This window comes from Bactrocera tryoni, unplaced genomic scaffold, assembly GCF_016617805.1.
Source record: "Bactrocera tryoni isolate S06 unplaced genomic scaffold, CSIRO_BtryS06_freeze2 scaffold_25, whole genome shotgun sequence".
In the NCBI taxonomy this organism is placed as follows: Eukaryota; Metazoa; Arthropoda; class Insecta; order Diptera; family Tephritidae; genus Bactrocera; species Bactrocera tryoni.
The window spans coordinates 3,369,854-3,386,720 of record NW_024395977.1 but is presented as its reverse complement, the minus strand read 5'-3'; the positions used below and the strand labels follow the sequence as shown (position 1 = coordinate 3,386,720).

Genomic DNA, 16,867 nt, shown 5'->3' with positions numbered 1-16,867 from the left:
GCATGTATAGCAGTTCATGTCCGTATATACACATTCAATGTCCATACCTTCTACTAGTCGTTTATCATTTAGTAATTTTAAACTTTGAAAGTTTAGGTGGCCAAAGCGATTGTGCCACTTTTTTGCATTTGATGTGTCCCTTAACATATGCACTTCACTGTTTTTCGCCAGCGTTTCATACAAATACAAGTTGCCTTCTTGCTTTGCTCTTAACACAACTTTATTGTTTTTGTTTTTTATTTGCACTTCTTTTTCGCCAAATATTATTGAATTTTTGTATTGTGTCGATTTACTAACCGACAAAAAATTCATTTGCAAAGAAGGTACGTACAACACATCACGGATTTCAATATTTCTTTTGTTTACTTTTAAGACAACTGTGCCTATACCGAACGATTAAACGTATTTATCAGCTGCTAATTTTACCGAAGTCTTTGATTCACTGAACGACACAAACATGTTTTTGTTGCAGCAAATATGTGTTGTCGCGCCCCTGTCAATACACCAGGAATTTTTTTTTGCTCCGCGGCACTTACATGTAACAGACAATTTGAATATTCTGTTTTGCACTTGTTTTCTTGCGCTGTCGCTTTTTTGCGACATTCACTAGCTCGATGCCCAATTTTATCGCAATAGAAACACTTGCCTTTGAATTGTTGCTTTTGATCGTTTTTCTTTATATTCTTTTTTACACTTTCGTTATGACTACTGTTCTTTTTTGATACTATTGTATTGCGCATCCCTTTGCACATGTCGCTTGTTTCTGCCTTTCGCGCAGCTTCTTCTAGAAGTTTCAATTTTACACCTTCAAACGACGGCAAGTTGTCACGCGTTTCAATCGCAACAACAAAATTCTCCCAAGAATTTGGTTGGCTACACAAAAGCATAATTGCTTTAAGCTCATCATTAATTTTTATGTCAAGCTCAGCTAATTTGTCTATAGTTTCGACAAATGTTTGCACGTATTTTGATGCGTCTTCCCCTGGCTGCATCTTTAAGCGCAAAAGCTTTTGGTAAAGTTGAACTTTTCTGACTGGTCCAGTCGGCAAATGAACATCACGCAATTTTTTCCATGCGTCCGCTGCGGTCGTACAAGCTTTTATATGCAAAAGCTGATTTGGCTTTACGTTTAAAATGAGGCACGCTAACGCCTTTTGTTCTGTCGTGTCCCATTTTGCTGATTCTGCTTCAGTTGCTGTCTCGGGCTTCGCATTTATGATCACCTGCCACAAATCAGCCGTAATTAACACACTGCGCATGGTCATGCACCACACGTCGTAGTTATCATCACCAAGTTTTTCGATTTGATGTGACACGTTCATTTCTTCTTCTTCTTAATTGCCGTAGACACCGCTTACGCGATTATAGCCGAGTTAACAACAGCGCGCCAGTCGTTTCTTCTTTTCGCTACGTGGCGCCAATTGGATATTCCAAGCGAAGCCAGGTCCTTCTCCACTTGGTCCTTCCAACGGAGTGGAGGTCTTCCTCTTCCTCTGCTTCCCCCGGCGGGTACTGCGTCGACACGTTCATTTTGCTTTGCAAAAATTTTTGTACACCGACACGATATACCGATTTTTATTGCCGTTTTCGCGCACTACTTATTCGCGATGGGTCTGGGCCCATAACCTTTGTTGGAACAAATATATTGTATCTATTGTGAAATGCGCAATTGAGATTAGTTACAAATTTGAGTGGGAAAATAATTGACCTGCCAGTCATAGTTCTAATTCGATAATGCCATTTTAAAAAGAAAAACTTATAATAATATACACAACTGTAAACTGCGAAAGTAGGTGTAAGTGAACAATGCGATAAATAAGAACACAAACTAAACATCGCAGTGTTGCCAGACTTATGCAAAATCTTATACATACATATTAAGCTTATTCTTATAGTCGTTATTTTAAACCATAATTTGAAAAGATTTTGCAAGTAGGCCATGAGAAATTCAAAAACTTCATAATTCGAGCTATGTATCAATTTTGATACATATAGCATTTCAAACGTGTTTTGCTGCGGTGCACGTCATTTGCGACGCTATTTTTTATATTTGTGTTGTGTTTTATTAGGTGAAGTGCTTCTTTTTTGAATATTAAGTTATTTTGTTAAATACTTGTACGCGTTCGAAAAAATGGCTCGTCCACGGTTCTTGACGTTTGAAGAAATGGTGAATGAGGTACTGGATGAGAGTGAAGAAGATGAAGATGCTTCCGATCCTGATACTGTTGTAATTGAAAGTAGTTCGTCTGAAAGCTGTTTATCTGAACCGGATGACTTTATTGTCAGTAGTTCAGTTGATGATCCATTGTACATTGCAAAAGATGGTACTACTTGGCGTAGCGAGCCTTACGCCACTCGTCGGTTGGGGAGAGAAAAAGTTATCAATTTGCGCCCAGGTTGGTAACAATTGTTTACCAAATTGTTTTAGAATTATGATACTTGGTTTTTAGGTGTAACAAGATTTGCATCAAGCCGGGTAAATAACATTCGGGATTCATTTCTGCTACTTTTTCCATCTTCACTATCAAAAATTATAATTGAAAATTCGAACAACTACAGAAAGTATTTACATTAATCCAACCACCTAGAAATTGACGAGGAATTATTTCATGCCTACTTAGGCAAATTATTACTGGCCGGTGTGTATAAGTAAGTATTGCAATAGAAGAGCGTTAAAAAAAATTTAAATGCTTCTTACTATATATTTATCAGATCCAAAAATGAAACTTTGCATGATTTGTTTGAGGAATACTGTGGACACCCTATATTTCGGTCAATAATGTCTGAGAGAACATTTTAATATATCCACAAAATCCTTTTGGAAAAGTGGTCTGAACAGCTTCCTATATTCTACAATCCTAATGATTGCGTTACTGTGGATGAACAATTATTGGGATTTCATGGTCGTTGTAAATTTCGCCAGTATATTCCATCGAAACCCGAGAGAAACGGTTTGAAATTTTGGCTACTTCTTGATTCACGCACGTGCTATGTATGGAAAATACAACCATACTTGGGGAAAGGCGTAACCGGAAACACTGAGAGGTATCAAGGAGAACGAGTCGGTCTGGATTTAGTTGATGGGTTGAAAGGACATAATGTCACCATGGACAACTTTTTTTCATCTCACAGCCTTGGCCAAAAATTATTACAAAAGCAAATGACAATGGTTGGAACTATGCGCAAAAATAAAAGGTCTATTCCTCCAAAACTACTGACTTGCAAGAAAGTTCCACGATATGAATCAACTTTTGCTTTCACTCCTGATACCACTCTCGTTTCGTATATCAGACATAAGAACAAATGTACAGTTGTTATGAGCACATTGCATCACGCACCTAATATTGAGAATGAGTCGAAAAAGTTGCCCGAAATCATCTCTTTTTATAACTCAACGAAGGGCGGCGTGGACACGGTTGACAAAATGTTGAGTTGTTACTCTTACAAACGTAAAAATAATCGTTGGACTATGGCGGAATTTTCCAACATAATCAATATTTCATCTTTGAATTCGTATATTTTGCATAACGATATGGATCCGAATTGGAAGCAAACTCAAAAGCACACAAAACGTAAATGTTTCCTGTATGAGTTAGCAATTTCATTGGCAAAGCCCTATATGGAAAAACGAAAAAAAGGCCCAAGGAACGAATTATCTTTGGCGCTCCTTTCCAAACTGTCATCCCAGAATATTCCTGACACTAGTGATAATAATGCTGGCCCATCAAAAAAACAAAAGAATGATAAGTCTCCGAAAAAAACCGCGCAAGGTGTCAAAAATGCTATCATTCTGGAGAACATAAAAATAAGTGGACATCGTCATTCTGCTTCTTATATAAAAAGCCGTGTTGCAACGACAGACATGCCAAAAATATTTGCATAGATTGCGTTCATAACACATAAACATGTAATTATTTTAATTATATTTGCCTGAAATTTATCAATAACAGTAAATGAATTAAAACTTTAAAGTAATAACTACTTTTTTCCTATGAACTATAGTATGTATCAAAATTGATACATAGCTTGAATTATGAAGTTTTTTTAAAGCTCGATCTACGGTTAAAAAAAAACACAGAACAAATAATTTTTTCGACAAAATCAATTTATTTTATTCCAAATAGTATCCTTCTGCTTCAATACAGCTTTTTGCACGGTCCAGAAGTATGTCGAACGAGTGTTTTAGCTCGGTGACCGGTTTTGAATGGTCTCTACGTCTGCATAACGCTTTCCTTTCATGGGCAAATGCATTTTTCCGAAAAGGAAGAAGTCGCACGGTGCCATATAAGGTGAATACGGGGAGTGAGTAATGGTTAAAATGTGATTTTTGGTCAAATAATCGGTCACAAGAGTCGATCGATGAGACGGCGCATTATCGTGTTACAAACGCCAACTTTCATATTCACGATACTCGGGCCGAACACGTCGAATGCGGCGCACCAAACGCTTTAAAACTCCAAGGTTTTACCGGTACCGGTTTAACGTTTTGGCCAGGTGGAACATATTCTTTGTATACAATACCCTTGGTATCATAAAAACAAATCAGCATTGTCTTCACTTTTGACTTCTCCATGCCCTATATTTTCTCGTCCGGTGCCTTCCATTCAGCGCTCTGGCGTTTCGTTCCGAGATCATATTGGAAACACCACGTTTCGTCACCAGTCACAATATTGTGAAGGAAGGTTTTGTCCTTTTTGGCCTCTTTAATGATTTCTTTCGAATATTGGATTCTGAGAAATTTTTGGTTGTCAGTGAATTTGTGCGGAACAAGTCGTGCACACAACTTTCGTAAGCCCAAATGTTCGGTCAAAATGCGATAAATCGATGTTTTGGTGATGATGATTTTCAATACCATTTCCATGAATTTCAATGATGATTTCGGCTGATTTTTGCTAAATTCACGCACAGTTTCGATTGAATTTCCGATGAACACTGATTTTAATTGGCCCACTTGTTGATCGTCATTTATGTCTTCACGACCACTTTGAAAACGCTGAAACCACTCATGCACTTTGCTACGGGATAGGTAATGATCGCCGCAAACTATGGCTAGTTTCAAAAAGTGTTGTTTACTTTAAAACGCACCTTGTAGGTGCCGTTGTAGTTAGATTTTATTCACATCGTAACACAGAAATGTCAAATGGATGCAATGTACAGAATTTGTTTGAAATCTGTCCCCAGATACATATGTGATTTGATCTCATATTTACCCCGGCTGCTGTAAAGCCTTTTCATAATATCTGGGGAAAAAATTTAATTTCTCTTGGGTATTTCGTTACTGATTTATCGCACTTTTAGTAGTTTTTACATTACAGTTATATTTAGAATGAGCGGGGTTATGATCCGATTTCATCTCTTTTCACACAGTCGGTAGGAGTTCTTACAATATCTGCTCGACGTGAGCTTGGTTTTTGTAGTTTTAGTGGTTTAGGAGATATGCACAGTAAACCTATTAGAGGCAGGGGCTACGTCCACTTTTTAAAATTTCTTTAATTGAGTGATTCGTTATAGCACTAGTCCTCACTTTTTTGGTAAGGAACACGTGCATCAAGTTTTTACTCAAATTACATCTTTCACATGAGGACGAACGGACAGACAGAAGACAGGTCCCGGTTTTAACTCTTCTCTTCACCCTGCTCGTTTACATATATAACGCTACATCTATCTCTATTAGTTTTGGGTGATATAAACAACCTTTATATGAACAAAACTATTATAAATGCAGGGCGGGGAGGTCTCGCAGCTCGAGCCGTGGACAAATCGGATTTCCCGATGCGGCCTCGGTTTCATGTCTTGCTTCCTGCCAAACTCACCACCGCAGAAGGAATCACCCAAGGCTGGAGAAGTTTGAGTATCCATGTCGGCAAGCGCTCACACTCCAAAACTAGGAGTCCCTGATCCTCTCAGTGTCGCAAAGGGGCCATAAGCTGAGACTTCGAGAAAACGGTCCTTAAGAGGTTATGTGCAGAAGAGCCTGCGTAATAATCGGAAATTACTTACTTGATCTCGAAATAGAGCTTCAAAGCTCTTGTCCTCTCAAAACTCAGAAAGGCAAAGGGAAACCTCTTAGGTAGACATCAGAGCTAACTGACGATTGGGTGTTATATAAGGCAGGCCTGGCTGTGTACAAATCGAAATTATAGAAATCCCAGAGAGCATCATGGAGAACCTTCTTCGGAAGTGCGTAGGGCTGGCACGAGTCATTTAGGTGCATTCTTCCTCCGCCTCCAGGGGTCTGAAAAATGCGGATAGTGGGTTGACCGCGAGAAGCGAGGAATCGTTGGAACTACTCTTGGATGCTTACTTTTCGCTGAGCCATTTCGCCGAAGAAGTGCCACTGGGGTAACTTCAAAAGGTCTGTACAGTTTTCTTGGACTTTTTGGACCAACGCCACCTTACCTTTATGCTGTATTCATTCAAAGCTTTCAAGTCTCTAGGCCCATTGGCATCATACCGGTGCAACTGCAGCGGATATCATGTAGTTGGTGGGCCTCATCTACGCGATTTGCGTTAGAGTAGGCCGTGTGCCGAGAGCCTGGAGACTGGTAAAAGTTGCGCTTACACTGAAAGCCGGAAAGAGCTCTCACGTCGGTACCAAGCATTTCAGGCCAATTAGCTTATCCTCGTTTCCGTTTAATACGATAGACTAATGTATCTTTTTTTAAAGCGTAGAATACCGAGGTGTAAACTATTAAAGGCCCAGCGTGCCTATTTCAAAGACAGGTCGGTCGCCGGTAGGTATATGGCAGCAAACGGAGCTCTTAGGCTCAGAGAAGCTGGATACTGAAAATACACGCTGAATTTCTCCCTTTCTTCAACTGCATCCCTGGAATCGTGGCAACCTTTTCTCTGCTCACATACCTACGAGGGCTTTGTGGATGAGGAAAAAGCGCTGCAGAAGAGGGGTAGTGAGGACGGTTGGAGGCGAAGTTTTCTGTAAGCAGCACTCCGTCAATCTTAGCTCCAGGCAGAAGTGGGTGCTATTAAGGTGGCGGTAGACGTAGTGCTACTGAATAAAGCTTGTCGAAGGTGTGCTCAATAATGTAGAAAAGGTCCGAATAAAATTGCTCAATCCATATTTAAGAAATAAATTCGCAAAGAAAGTATTTTTTTACCTTAAAACCCTAATCCCTCCCTTAATATATTCTGGTTATATTTATTAGCGAATTTATATGGTAAAGAACAATTACAATTCGAAAGTATTTGATTTATGATGAGTTGATCACTGATATGATAATGAATTTCTCCATCATCGGGAGCTTAGTGGGAAGAAAAAGGAGCACTCATCTCGCACGCCAAGCCACATTTGTGCTTTAATAATTGCTTGGTCTAACTTTCTGCACAAATCTTCAGTTTCTCAACTGCTTAAGTATTGTCGATAATATCGAAACTTAATATACCGTAATAATCGACGTTTCAGAAGTCTGCAAGGGTTTTATACAGGATTTGTCTTTCAAATAGTTTCTCCCCATTAGGCTGATATACATACGTATGTGGGTATTTTAAAGTTTTCCTCTAATGCTTCAATCATGTTTTTCGGATAGTGTTGGTGTTTCCTTTTTGTAGTTTAACATTCTTGTAGTAGTGGGTAGCGTTAAAGGGCTTAATCCAGTATACTGAAAAAAGTTTAACTTTGTTAAGTTATATACCATAACATAGGGTCTCAAAAGTTTAATTCCTGGTGAAACAAACTTAACACCCGTTAACTCGTTGAGGTTATAATTTCAGGCTTTTTCAGCGAGTTACAAGTATAACACTTTCAGTAATTCTGAACACAGCTGTATAATTATAGTTACAAGTAAAAATTTAATTTTAAATTTGTTTATAATATAACACATTAGTAGGATAAAATATTTAATTCACTTATTACTTTTTTAAAAGTCAAAATTTTAAGTCCAATTTTTAAAAGCTTAAGTGATGTTTTGAGTTTTACATCCGTTCGCACTTTTGATTCGCTTGCGCATATGCTTGGGAATTACACGAAAGATTTCTGAGTCAATCTGTACTGGCATCGAGTTTTGTCTTCTTGAAAGCCATTTCAAAACACAATCTGAAAAGAATAAAAAAATAACATAATTATAAAATAAGAATTCAATATTCATTACTCGACATATCGTGAATGGGTTACTATCACATTTGGTACCTTATTAACTTATCTTATAAGTCATTTTGTTTTTTGCCTGAGATTTTTTAATGCAGTAAAATCAACATTATTAACTCAACTGAGGTATCTACGATATAAGATGGATATATGAGGAATAATGTTATTATTAATTTATGTATACTCGAGAACATACTCCTATGCAATTTTGTAAAGATAAGTCATACTCTGATTTCTGATTGGCTTATTTAAAATACAATAATAACCAAAGTCATTATACATATGTATCCTCACCTAAAATGCAAAACGACGTATGATCAAAAAAATTTAAATACATATTATATATATGTAAGTATATCTACAAAATTTTCAGTTTCTGCCATACTCTTTTTTAAATAGGAAGATTTGCCATTCTCCCTCATAAACTTTTCTGTACCATTTAGTCTTAAGCTGATGAATGAAATAAGCGGACGGGTGTTCGGTAAATTCTCGCGTTTTATTAAAAAACATTTACAGCGTTGACCTTAGGCACCTAGCCCGGTCATTTATTGGACTCAAGTGTTGACAATACGTAAGTAGCGCAGTCGGTAGGATAATAATTATTGATGCGATAGCTAGACTATTCAATTCTCTAATTTATTATCCGTAAAAGAACTTTCTTAAGCGTTTTTTATATGAAGTTTTTACATTTCTTGAGAGCTGGATACTAAGCTTAAGGAACAAAATTCGACAAAATGTGACTGTGAAAGTGATTGTACTAAAACTTAAACAGAAGTTTAAGAATACGCTTTAGAATACGCCAGAGTGATAAATCCATGGAGGTGGCTCTAACACAGGCGAAAAAGCTAAGTGTGCAAACAAAAAACATTCAAATAAATAATTAAGTGAAACAAATATAACTAAGCTAACACAAAATTATAAACTAAGTGAAAAAACATTTAAATAAATAAAAAATAAGTAAATAAAACCAACAAATACACAATTAAAACGCTAGCCTAATAGAAGACACTATTTAATCTTCAACCCGAGAAGTGCACCCAAACGAAGACTCAGCGATGCCACGCGCATCGTCCAATTTTCACACCGGCTCCCATTAAGCTTTCTCATACCATCTCGATGGTAAAATTTAATGTCTCTGATATGTTTAGTTATTGCTTTTTTGCGCTTTTAGTAGTTTTTAACAGTAGCAGGTCGTGTAGCTTAAATGGCTTAGGAGATATGTACTTAATCTTTTTAAAGGGCGGAACCACGCCCACTATTAAAAACAATTTTGCCTATAGGTGCATCTTGCTACTGCAATCCTCTGTATCAAATTGTATCTTAATTTAGTGCTTAGTTATGGCATTTTATATGTTTTCGGTTAAGGGCAATTTGTGGGCGTGGCAGTGGTCCGATTACGCCCATTCACGAACTGGATTTTAGTTTTTTTTTTACTAAGGAATCCACATACCAGGACTCATCGAAATATCTCAATTTTTACTCAAGTTACAGCTTGCGCCGACGGACGGACGGACATACAGACAGTCCACCGGATTCCAACTTTTCTCGTCATCCTGATCATTTATATATAAGTTAACTTACTTTGTATTTAATTTATTTTTTTATCTTTTTGGAGAGTGAATAGTCGAATTAAAAATGAAACTTGAATCTTGAACTTAATGTTTTAAGCACCGGCAGCGACGCGTATTGTTAGTAGCGTGTTAGTAGCGTCATTAAATTCCTTAATTGTAGTTTGACGATATTGTAGTGCGTAGCGGTAAAGGTGGCGTGATGCATTTGCGTAATTTTGTACCTGCATTGCTGAGCATTCGTAAGCTTAGTGCAGTACCCTGTAAAACAAAATATTTCCTTTCTTAATTCGTCCGCGTTCCACAGACAAGTGCTTGTAAAGTTTTATTTGGGCAACTGGGAGACTTCAATGTAAGGAGTCTATGGCTGAGCTCTAGAGTCCTCTTTCGTACCGTAACCTTTTATTTATAAAAATGTTCCATTGAGCGACATATGTATGTAGTGTCATCTTTGGCACTGGTATCATATTCATTAACGATTGGCTTCATTTCTTAGACTGATGATAAGTGCGGTTTATTCGCCTCTGCGCAATTAAATGGTGTATTTCTTAACTACGTACATATTTTACATGATTTATTATTTTATTAAGATATTTAAATATTGGAATAAAAAGATAACAATTCATTTTCATTCTACAAGTGATTCTTACTATGAATGTTTCTTAAATTTTTAATGTATATGAAGTTATAATATTGGCCTTTAAATATTTTTATTTTTACTTTTTAGTTTTATTTTTGATGGCAAAGTTATAATCTATTTATTATAACGTTTTTTTCGAATTCTGGTGCATATTATTTTTGTTATTTTTCGTTAAGTTATAATTTTATCTTTTTATTTAAAGCAGTTTTTAATTAAATTTTTATGAACAGTTTTACCTGATTTGGTGAGGACAGTATTGTTAAAGGTTTTTGCGACTATTTCTTCTTTATACGAGGGCTGCTATATATATTCTGGCCTAGGGCAACACTAAGTGTTGCCAGGTGCAATCTGACATTTCCATTGGAAAGTTTGACATTTTTTAGCATCATCAATTTAACATCACTCAGAACGTTTTGTCATTTAATCGTGAATTGTTTTATTTACAGGGAATTAAAAAATTCATCTCGGTCAAACAATGGAATTAATTCGTTAACATTTTCGTGCGATCATTTTTCACAACTTTCGACGTGGATTATCACGACAAGAGTGCATCGATGAACTAAAATCTTTGTATGGCTATGAAGCACCATCCTATAGCACTGTGAAAAACTGGTACAACGAATTCAATCGTGGCCGACGCTCGCTCAAAGACGAATTCCGTGAAGGTCGTCCAAAACAGCCGTTGTGCCAGAAAACATCGATGCCGTACGTGAACTGATAATGCAAGACCGTCATGTAACATACCTTCAGATAGAGGCATGCCTATGAATTTCTCCCACCAGCATACATTCGATATTGCATGAACACCTGACCGTAAAAAAAGGTTTGTTCTCGTTGGATCCCGCACAATTTGACAATCGCTCAAAAAAAGGCTGTTGTTGTTGTTTTAACGGAAGTCTAATCCCCGTTGGGATGGTAAATGTCATTTGTGTTGTCGTCGATGTCATCTAACGGTAGGCCCAAGAAACGTGCTGTTTCGACGGGGTCGGACCAAAGGGAGAAGGGTGTTAGATGGGTGGGGTTTGTGGGGCATGCAAAGAGGTGGTCAGTATCATGCGGAGACTCGTTGCATGCAGGACATACGTCGGGTATGTCAGGGTCTATTCTGGATAAGTAGGAGTTTAACCTGCTATAGTATCCAGAACGAAGTTGCGCAAGGGTCACACGCGTTTCTCGCGGCAGCTGGAGCTCTTCGTCTGCGATGGGTGGTGGTTTAACTCCAAGAACGCCATTCACGGGAAGGGAGTCGGTGAAGGTGTTAATGGCTCCGCTGTGAATGGCGGTCAGTACCTGTCTGAAGTTAGTTGCGTCCGAAGTCCGGTCGGCGTACTGTACGACGTCGTCGACGTAATCCAGGAATGACCTTTTGATGCTCCTAGGAGGCGGTTCCGCTCCAAGCAGATGACTGCAGGGGTGATTTCTGCGAAAGCATCCCAGCAGGAACTGCCCATATGGGGGCTGCGTAATTGAGGACCGGCCGGCCGATTGCCTTGTATGTTGCCAACAACGTTTCTTTGTCTTTTCCCCATGTGCTGCCGGCTAGCGACTTGAGGATTTTGTTGCGGCTCTGTACTTTGGCGATAATCGCGGTCGTATGAGGAGAGAAGGAGCATAGACTGTCGAAAGTTACACCTAAAATCTTAGGATTGTTGACAGTCGGAATTTTGACGCCGTCGACTGCAATGTTAAGCTCAAGTCTATACTCCTTCGTCCAGTTTGTGAATATGGTCGCTGTGGATTTGGTAGGGGAAAGTGTGAGATTTCGTGCAGTGAGGAAACGAGAAAGGTCGGAGAGGTAGCTGTTTACCTTCGAACACATGCCATCGATTCCATTGCCCGACGCCAATATCGTGCAGTCATCAGCGTACGAGGTTATGGAAACTTCTTCTGGTGGTTGTGGGAGTTTTGAGATGTAGAAGTTAAACAGTAGTGGGGAGAGGACACCACCCTGCGGAACCCCCTGTTTACTTCTTCTCAGTTTAGATGTTTTACCTCGAAATAGTACGGATGACTGGCGACCGCTCAGATAGTTCATGGTCCACCTCTTTAGCCCTGGAGGGAGCGTAGTTGTTTCGATGTCCTGCAGTAGCGTTGTGTGATTGACCGTGTCAAACGGTTTTGACAGGTCCAACGCTACGAGGATCGTTCTTTCTCAGGGTGGTTTCTGGTTGAGGCCACGAACTATCTTGGCGTTTATGACGCTAAGTGCTGTGGTGGTGCTGTGCACTTTTCGGAATCCATGCTGGTGGTTGGCTAGGCTCAGGTGGTGAGTGAAGGTCGGGAGTAGCAAGGCCTCAAGTGTCTTCACTACTGGGGAGAGGAGAGTTATCGGTCGATAAGATTCCCCTTTGTTGGCGGGTTTCCCAGGTTTCAGTAGTGGGACCACTCTTCCGACTTTCCACACATCGGGTATTTGAAGAGTGGTCAGCGACAGATTGAGGACCTTGGTGAGATATCCTACTCCCGTCGAGCCTAGATGCTTTAGCATTAGCATGTTGATTCCATCAGGGCCAATGGATTTAGATGATTTTGCTTTCTTGATGGCACCCTGAACCTCCTCATCGGTGAAAGTAAGTGGCACGCCTTCGTTTGGCATTTTGCGCAGCCGTCGGTTAACACATCGTTTAGCTTTGTCTACCGAAGGGTGCAGTGTAAATTGCCGGCTAAAATAGCTCGCGCACTCGGGTCCGAAGAGGCATGACCATTGAATTGAACTTCAACTCGGTCGTCTTGTCTCTTCGGGTTAGACAGAGCTTTGACAGTAGCCCAAAGCTTACTCACTCCGGTGGAGAGGTTACAGGACTTCAGGTGCTCCATCCATTTCGTCCGCTTATGTTGGTTTACCATTCGCCGAATCTTCAAATTGAGATCCCTTATTCGGGGATCCCCGGGATCGGCATGGCGTAAGGTGTCGCGCTCATTAGCTAAAACGGCTGCTTCGGCTGGGAAATTGGGGCGGATTTCCGCTATTCTTCCAGCCGGGATGAAGCGAGCGGTAGCTGCTGCGATCACCTTGCGGAATTGACGTTCGCCAACGCATTCGTCCATAGGAATGGGTAGAGCTTTGAAGGTGCTCTCAGTAAATTCTGTGAAGTCGACCCAATTAGCTTTGTTAAAGTTAAAATAGGTGCGGTTGTCCACAGAAACAAAATCGGGAGGCTTCTCGATCGAAATAATTATGGGCAGATGATCTGATGCGAGAGTTAGCATAGGTCGCCAGGTTATGCTGTTTATCAGACCACCGCTAGCAATGGTAATATCAGGCGAGCTATTACAGGTGCCCATAACTCTGGTGGGGGCTTCGTCATTCATTGTGCAGAATGTCGAATCGTCAATCTGTTCCGCCAGCTCCATCCCCCTACGATCATTTGACAGGCAGGAATGCCAAAGATCGTGGTGCGCGTTAAAGTCGCCTAGTACCAAACGGTTTTCACCACGAAGTAGCGCACCTATGTTCGGGTGATATCCTGTTGGGCAACATGTAACTGGAGGGATGTATATATTAAATATTTCGAGCTCGACATCGCCTGACCGGATAGCTATACCCTGAAATTCTAGGGTAGTATCCCTGGGGTTGATGTCTACATCGATTAGACGATACTGCACGGTGTTGTGCAATATGAAAGCTAGGCCACCACCATTATCTCGCTCGCGATCTTTACGTATAACTTTGAAACCTGCACAACTCAGAAGATCTGAGCGGCTGTTTAACTTGGTTTCTTGGACCGCAGCTATCGATAGACGTTCCCGATTCATAAGTGCAACTATCTCCTCGATCTTACTCTGGAGTCCGTTGCAGTTAAATTGAAGTAGCCGAGTTTGTTGCGGGTGTCCGTGGGTGATCCTGGGGGTGAGGAAATGACGTGTGGGTGGAGGTTGTTGCAGCTGTAGTACCCGCAGGGGCGGTTGTCGCGCTGGGGTGTTAATAGGCGACGCCACTGTTGTGAGTTGCGGGGGCAGACTCCTGCAGCATGGAGCAACGTATGAGTCACTCCACTCACGTGTGGTGCGCAGGCCGGAACACGCCGAAAAGTGACACCAGCCAGTACAAGAGTTGCACTTGACGGATGCCACGTTCCGACGTATGACGGTCTGACACACGGAACAGACAGTGCGAGGGACCAAGAGCTGCTGGTTGGTTCTCGCACGAGGTTCAATTCCCACGACAGCCGGTTCTACGCACCGGAATTGACTCGGATTTCATCCGACCAAGGGCTGTTCTTTCGGCGATCTAACCCCGTTTGGATCGGTAAGTGTTAATTTGTGTTTGTCGTTACTAGAGCAATGCCTTGCAGCAGGGTTGCTCCGTATCCTCCTGACTCGCGCTGGCATTGAGTCCAACCCGGGCCCGGAGGAATTTTTCTGCTGCGTGTGCGCAAAACGGCTCCATCCAAACTCCACCTCGGTCAGGTGCAACACATGCAATGGATGGAGCCATCTTAAGACCTGTTCAGGCCTTAAGACACATAGGGAGTGGACCACGCGTTACGTGGCCCCATGTTGCCTGCGCAATATTGCGACCCAAGCCTCCACGGCTGTGCAATCAGCACATAGTTCGCGCGCCGCGCCGCCACCCAATCCGAGTGGCCAACAGAGGACCTCTACGGTCCCTAGGAGCTCAATCAGGCAACATAGCTCCACCTCTGACTTGCCCCCCCCCCAACCTTCATCCCGCTCAAAAAAAGGCTCGTGTGGATTGGTGAAAGAAATGCTGAAAAATACGATCGCGGTGCTTCAAAAGACGTTTATAAGGTCGTCATAGATGACGAATCATGGATCGATGCGTATGAGCCCGAAACAAAACAGCAATCGACAACAAAAAAAAAAAAATAAAAAAAAACAAAAAATATATTGAATCGATTAGTCAGCATGAATGTGATTGGACTGGAATTAAACGATTTTTAATTGACGAATATAATAACTTCAGCTATTTCTAATGAAATTGTGATGTCTCTAAGAATTTCAAAAATTTATCTATGGCGGTAAGAATGAGCTGTTTGTTTGTGTGGTAGATATCGATATGGACAATATGTTCGGGGTACTCAGGTATTGGTGTGCTTTGAATGGCGTATTTACGAGGGTGACGGTCGTATTCATTTAGCTTACATGTTTTAGATTACTTTACGATTTTTTAACCTTGTGGAAAATAGAACTTTTCTAGAATTTGCAACTTGTTTTCTTCGCTATTTCGGTGGGCACGATTGTGTTCATTAATAATTTCTTTATTTTGATCGACTGAATTTGTAAAATCTCTTATTAATTTTCTAGTGAACTGTATTTTGTATCTGTTGAAATGATGGGCATAAATCTTTTCTATTAGTATACTTAGTGTTCGTTCGTCTGTCATGAGGCCATTAGTGACAAATGGGTTCTAATATGATTTAAGGATATTGGCTAATGTTCCTTCGTTGAAAGTTACGTCAGTTACTGTGTGACGATGATAGGTGGGGAATGGTATTTGAAACTTATAGTGAGTAATATTTCCTACATTGAGAATGATTTGGTTTTTGAATACGTTAAGCGGTACATGGGCAAATGGTGTTAAATTCTGTGAGGAGCTTTCGTCGCTGTTCTGGGTCAACGTCTTAGAGTTGATATGCGATTTGCGAGGGGGATGAGATAAAGCATCTCCAACTTTATTCATAGTTCCAGGTTTGTACTGTAGTTCGTAATGATATTCTTCAAAAATTGATTTCCATCGCTTCATTTTAGAATTCGAATTTTTGTTGGATAAGGCCTATGTTAAGCCTGATAGCTGATCTTTAATTTGGCAGTCCCGTACAGGTAGTTTTGAAGACGTTTCAGAGCCCAAATAATAGCTAACAATTCTCTCTGGTTTATGGCATATGCTTCCTCTGTTTTACTAAGGGTTGTCGAAATGAATTTAATGGGTATATTTTCCTGTGTTAATACTGCGCCAACATCGTATTTTGATGCGTCCGTCGTTAAGTGAAATTCCATATTATAATCGGGATAAGATAGCATAACATCTTTTGACAATAGAGATTTTTTTATCTTTTGGAATGCATCGAGGGCTTCTTCAGAAAGGTTTATGTATTTACTAATAGAAAGTCTTTTAGATATAGGTCCTTCCTCCCCCCCTAAAAGGGATGTCAAAGCTTTCGTCAATTTGGCGTAATCTTTTATGAAACGACGATAGAAACCAGACAGTTCTAAAAATGACCTGAGGTATTTTATGTTTCTTGGACAGGGAAAGTTTTTTATTGTCTCTACTTTTTTTGAGTTGGTTCGTATACCAATTTGAGATACAATAAAACCAAGGAATTCGATTCAATTTTCACCTTCATACTCGTATTAGCGTTTTGTAAAGTTCGAAATATGGTTTCAATATTTTGGAAATGGGATTCGGGATCTTCACTAAATACGATTATGTCGTCAATGTATACGTAGCATATTTTCCATATGTGCTCACGTAAAATATCGTCGAGTGCCCGTTGAAAAATTTATGGTGCATGAATGGTAGTCTCGTGAGCTCGTATTTTCCGTGCCTTACGTTTTTTCTAAATCGTGCTCTTTTAGAGGTATTTGATGAAATCC

The 16,867-nt window shown here is 40.1% G+C and overlaps 1 protein-coding gene across 1 annotated transcript in view; it reads right to left on the bottom strand.

The window, feature by feature from the left end:
* Positions 1-7,853: 7,853 nt before the first annotated feature.
* Positions 7,854-16,867, bottom strand: part of LOC120780383 — a 374,181-nt gene continuing 365,167 nt past the window's right edge. The window contains exon 7 of the mRNA XM_040112670.1: positions 7,854-8,050. Within this exon, the coding sequence (XP_039968604.1) occupies positions 7,911-8,050 (140 nt within the window). The 3' untranslated portion in view covers positions 7,854-7,910. The remainder of the gene's footprint in view (positions 8,051-16,867) is intronic.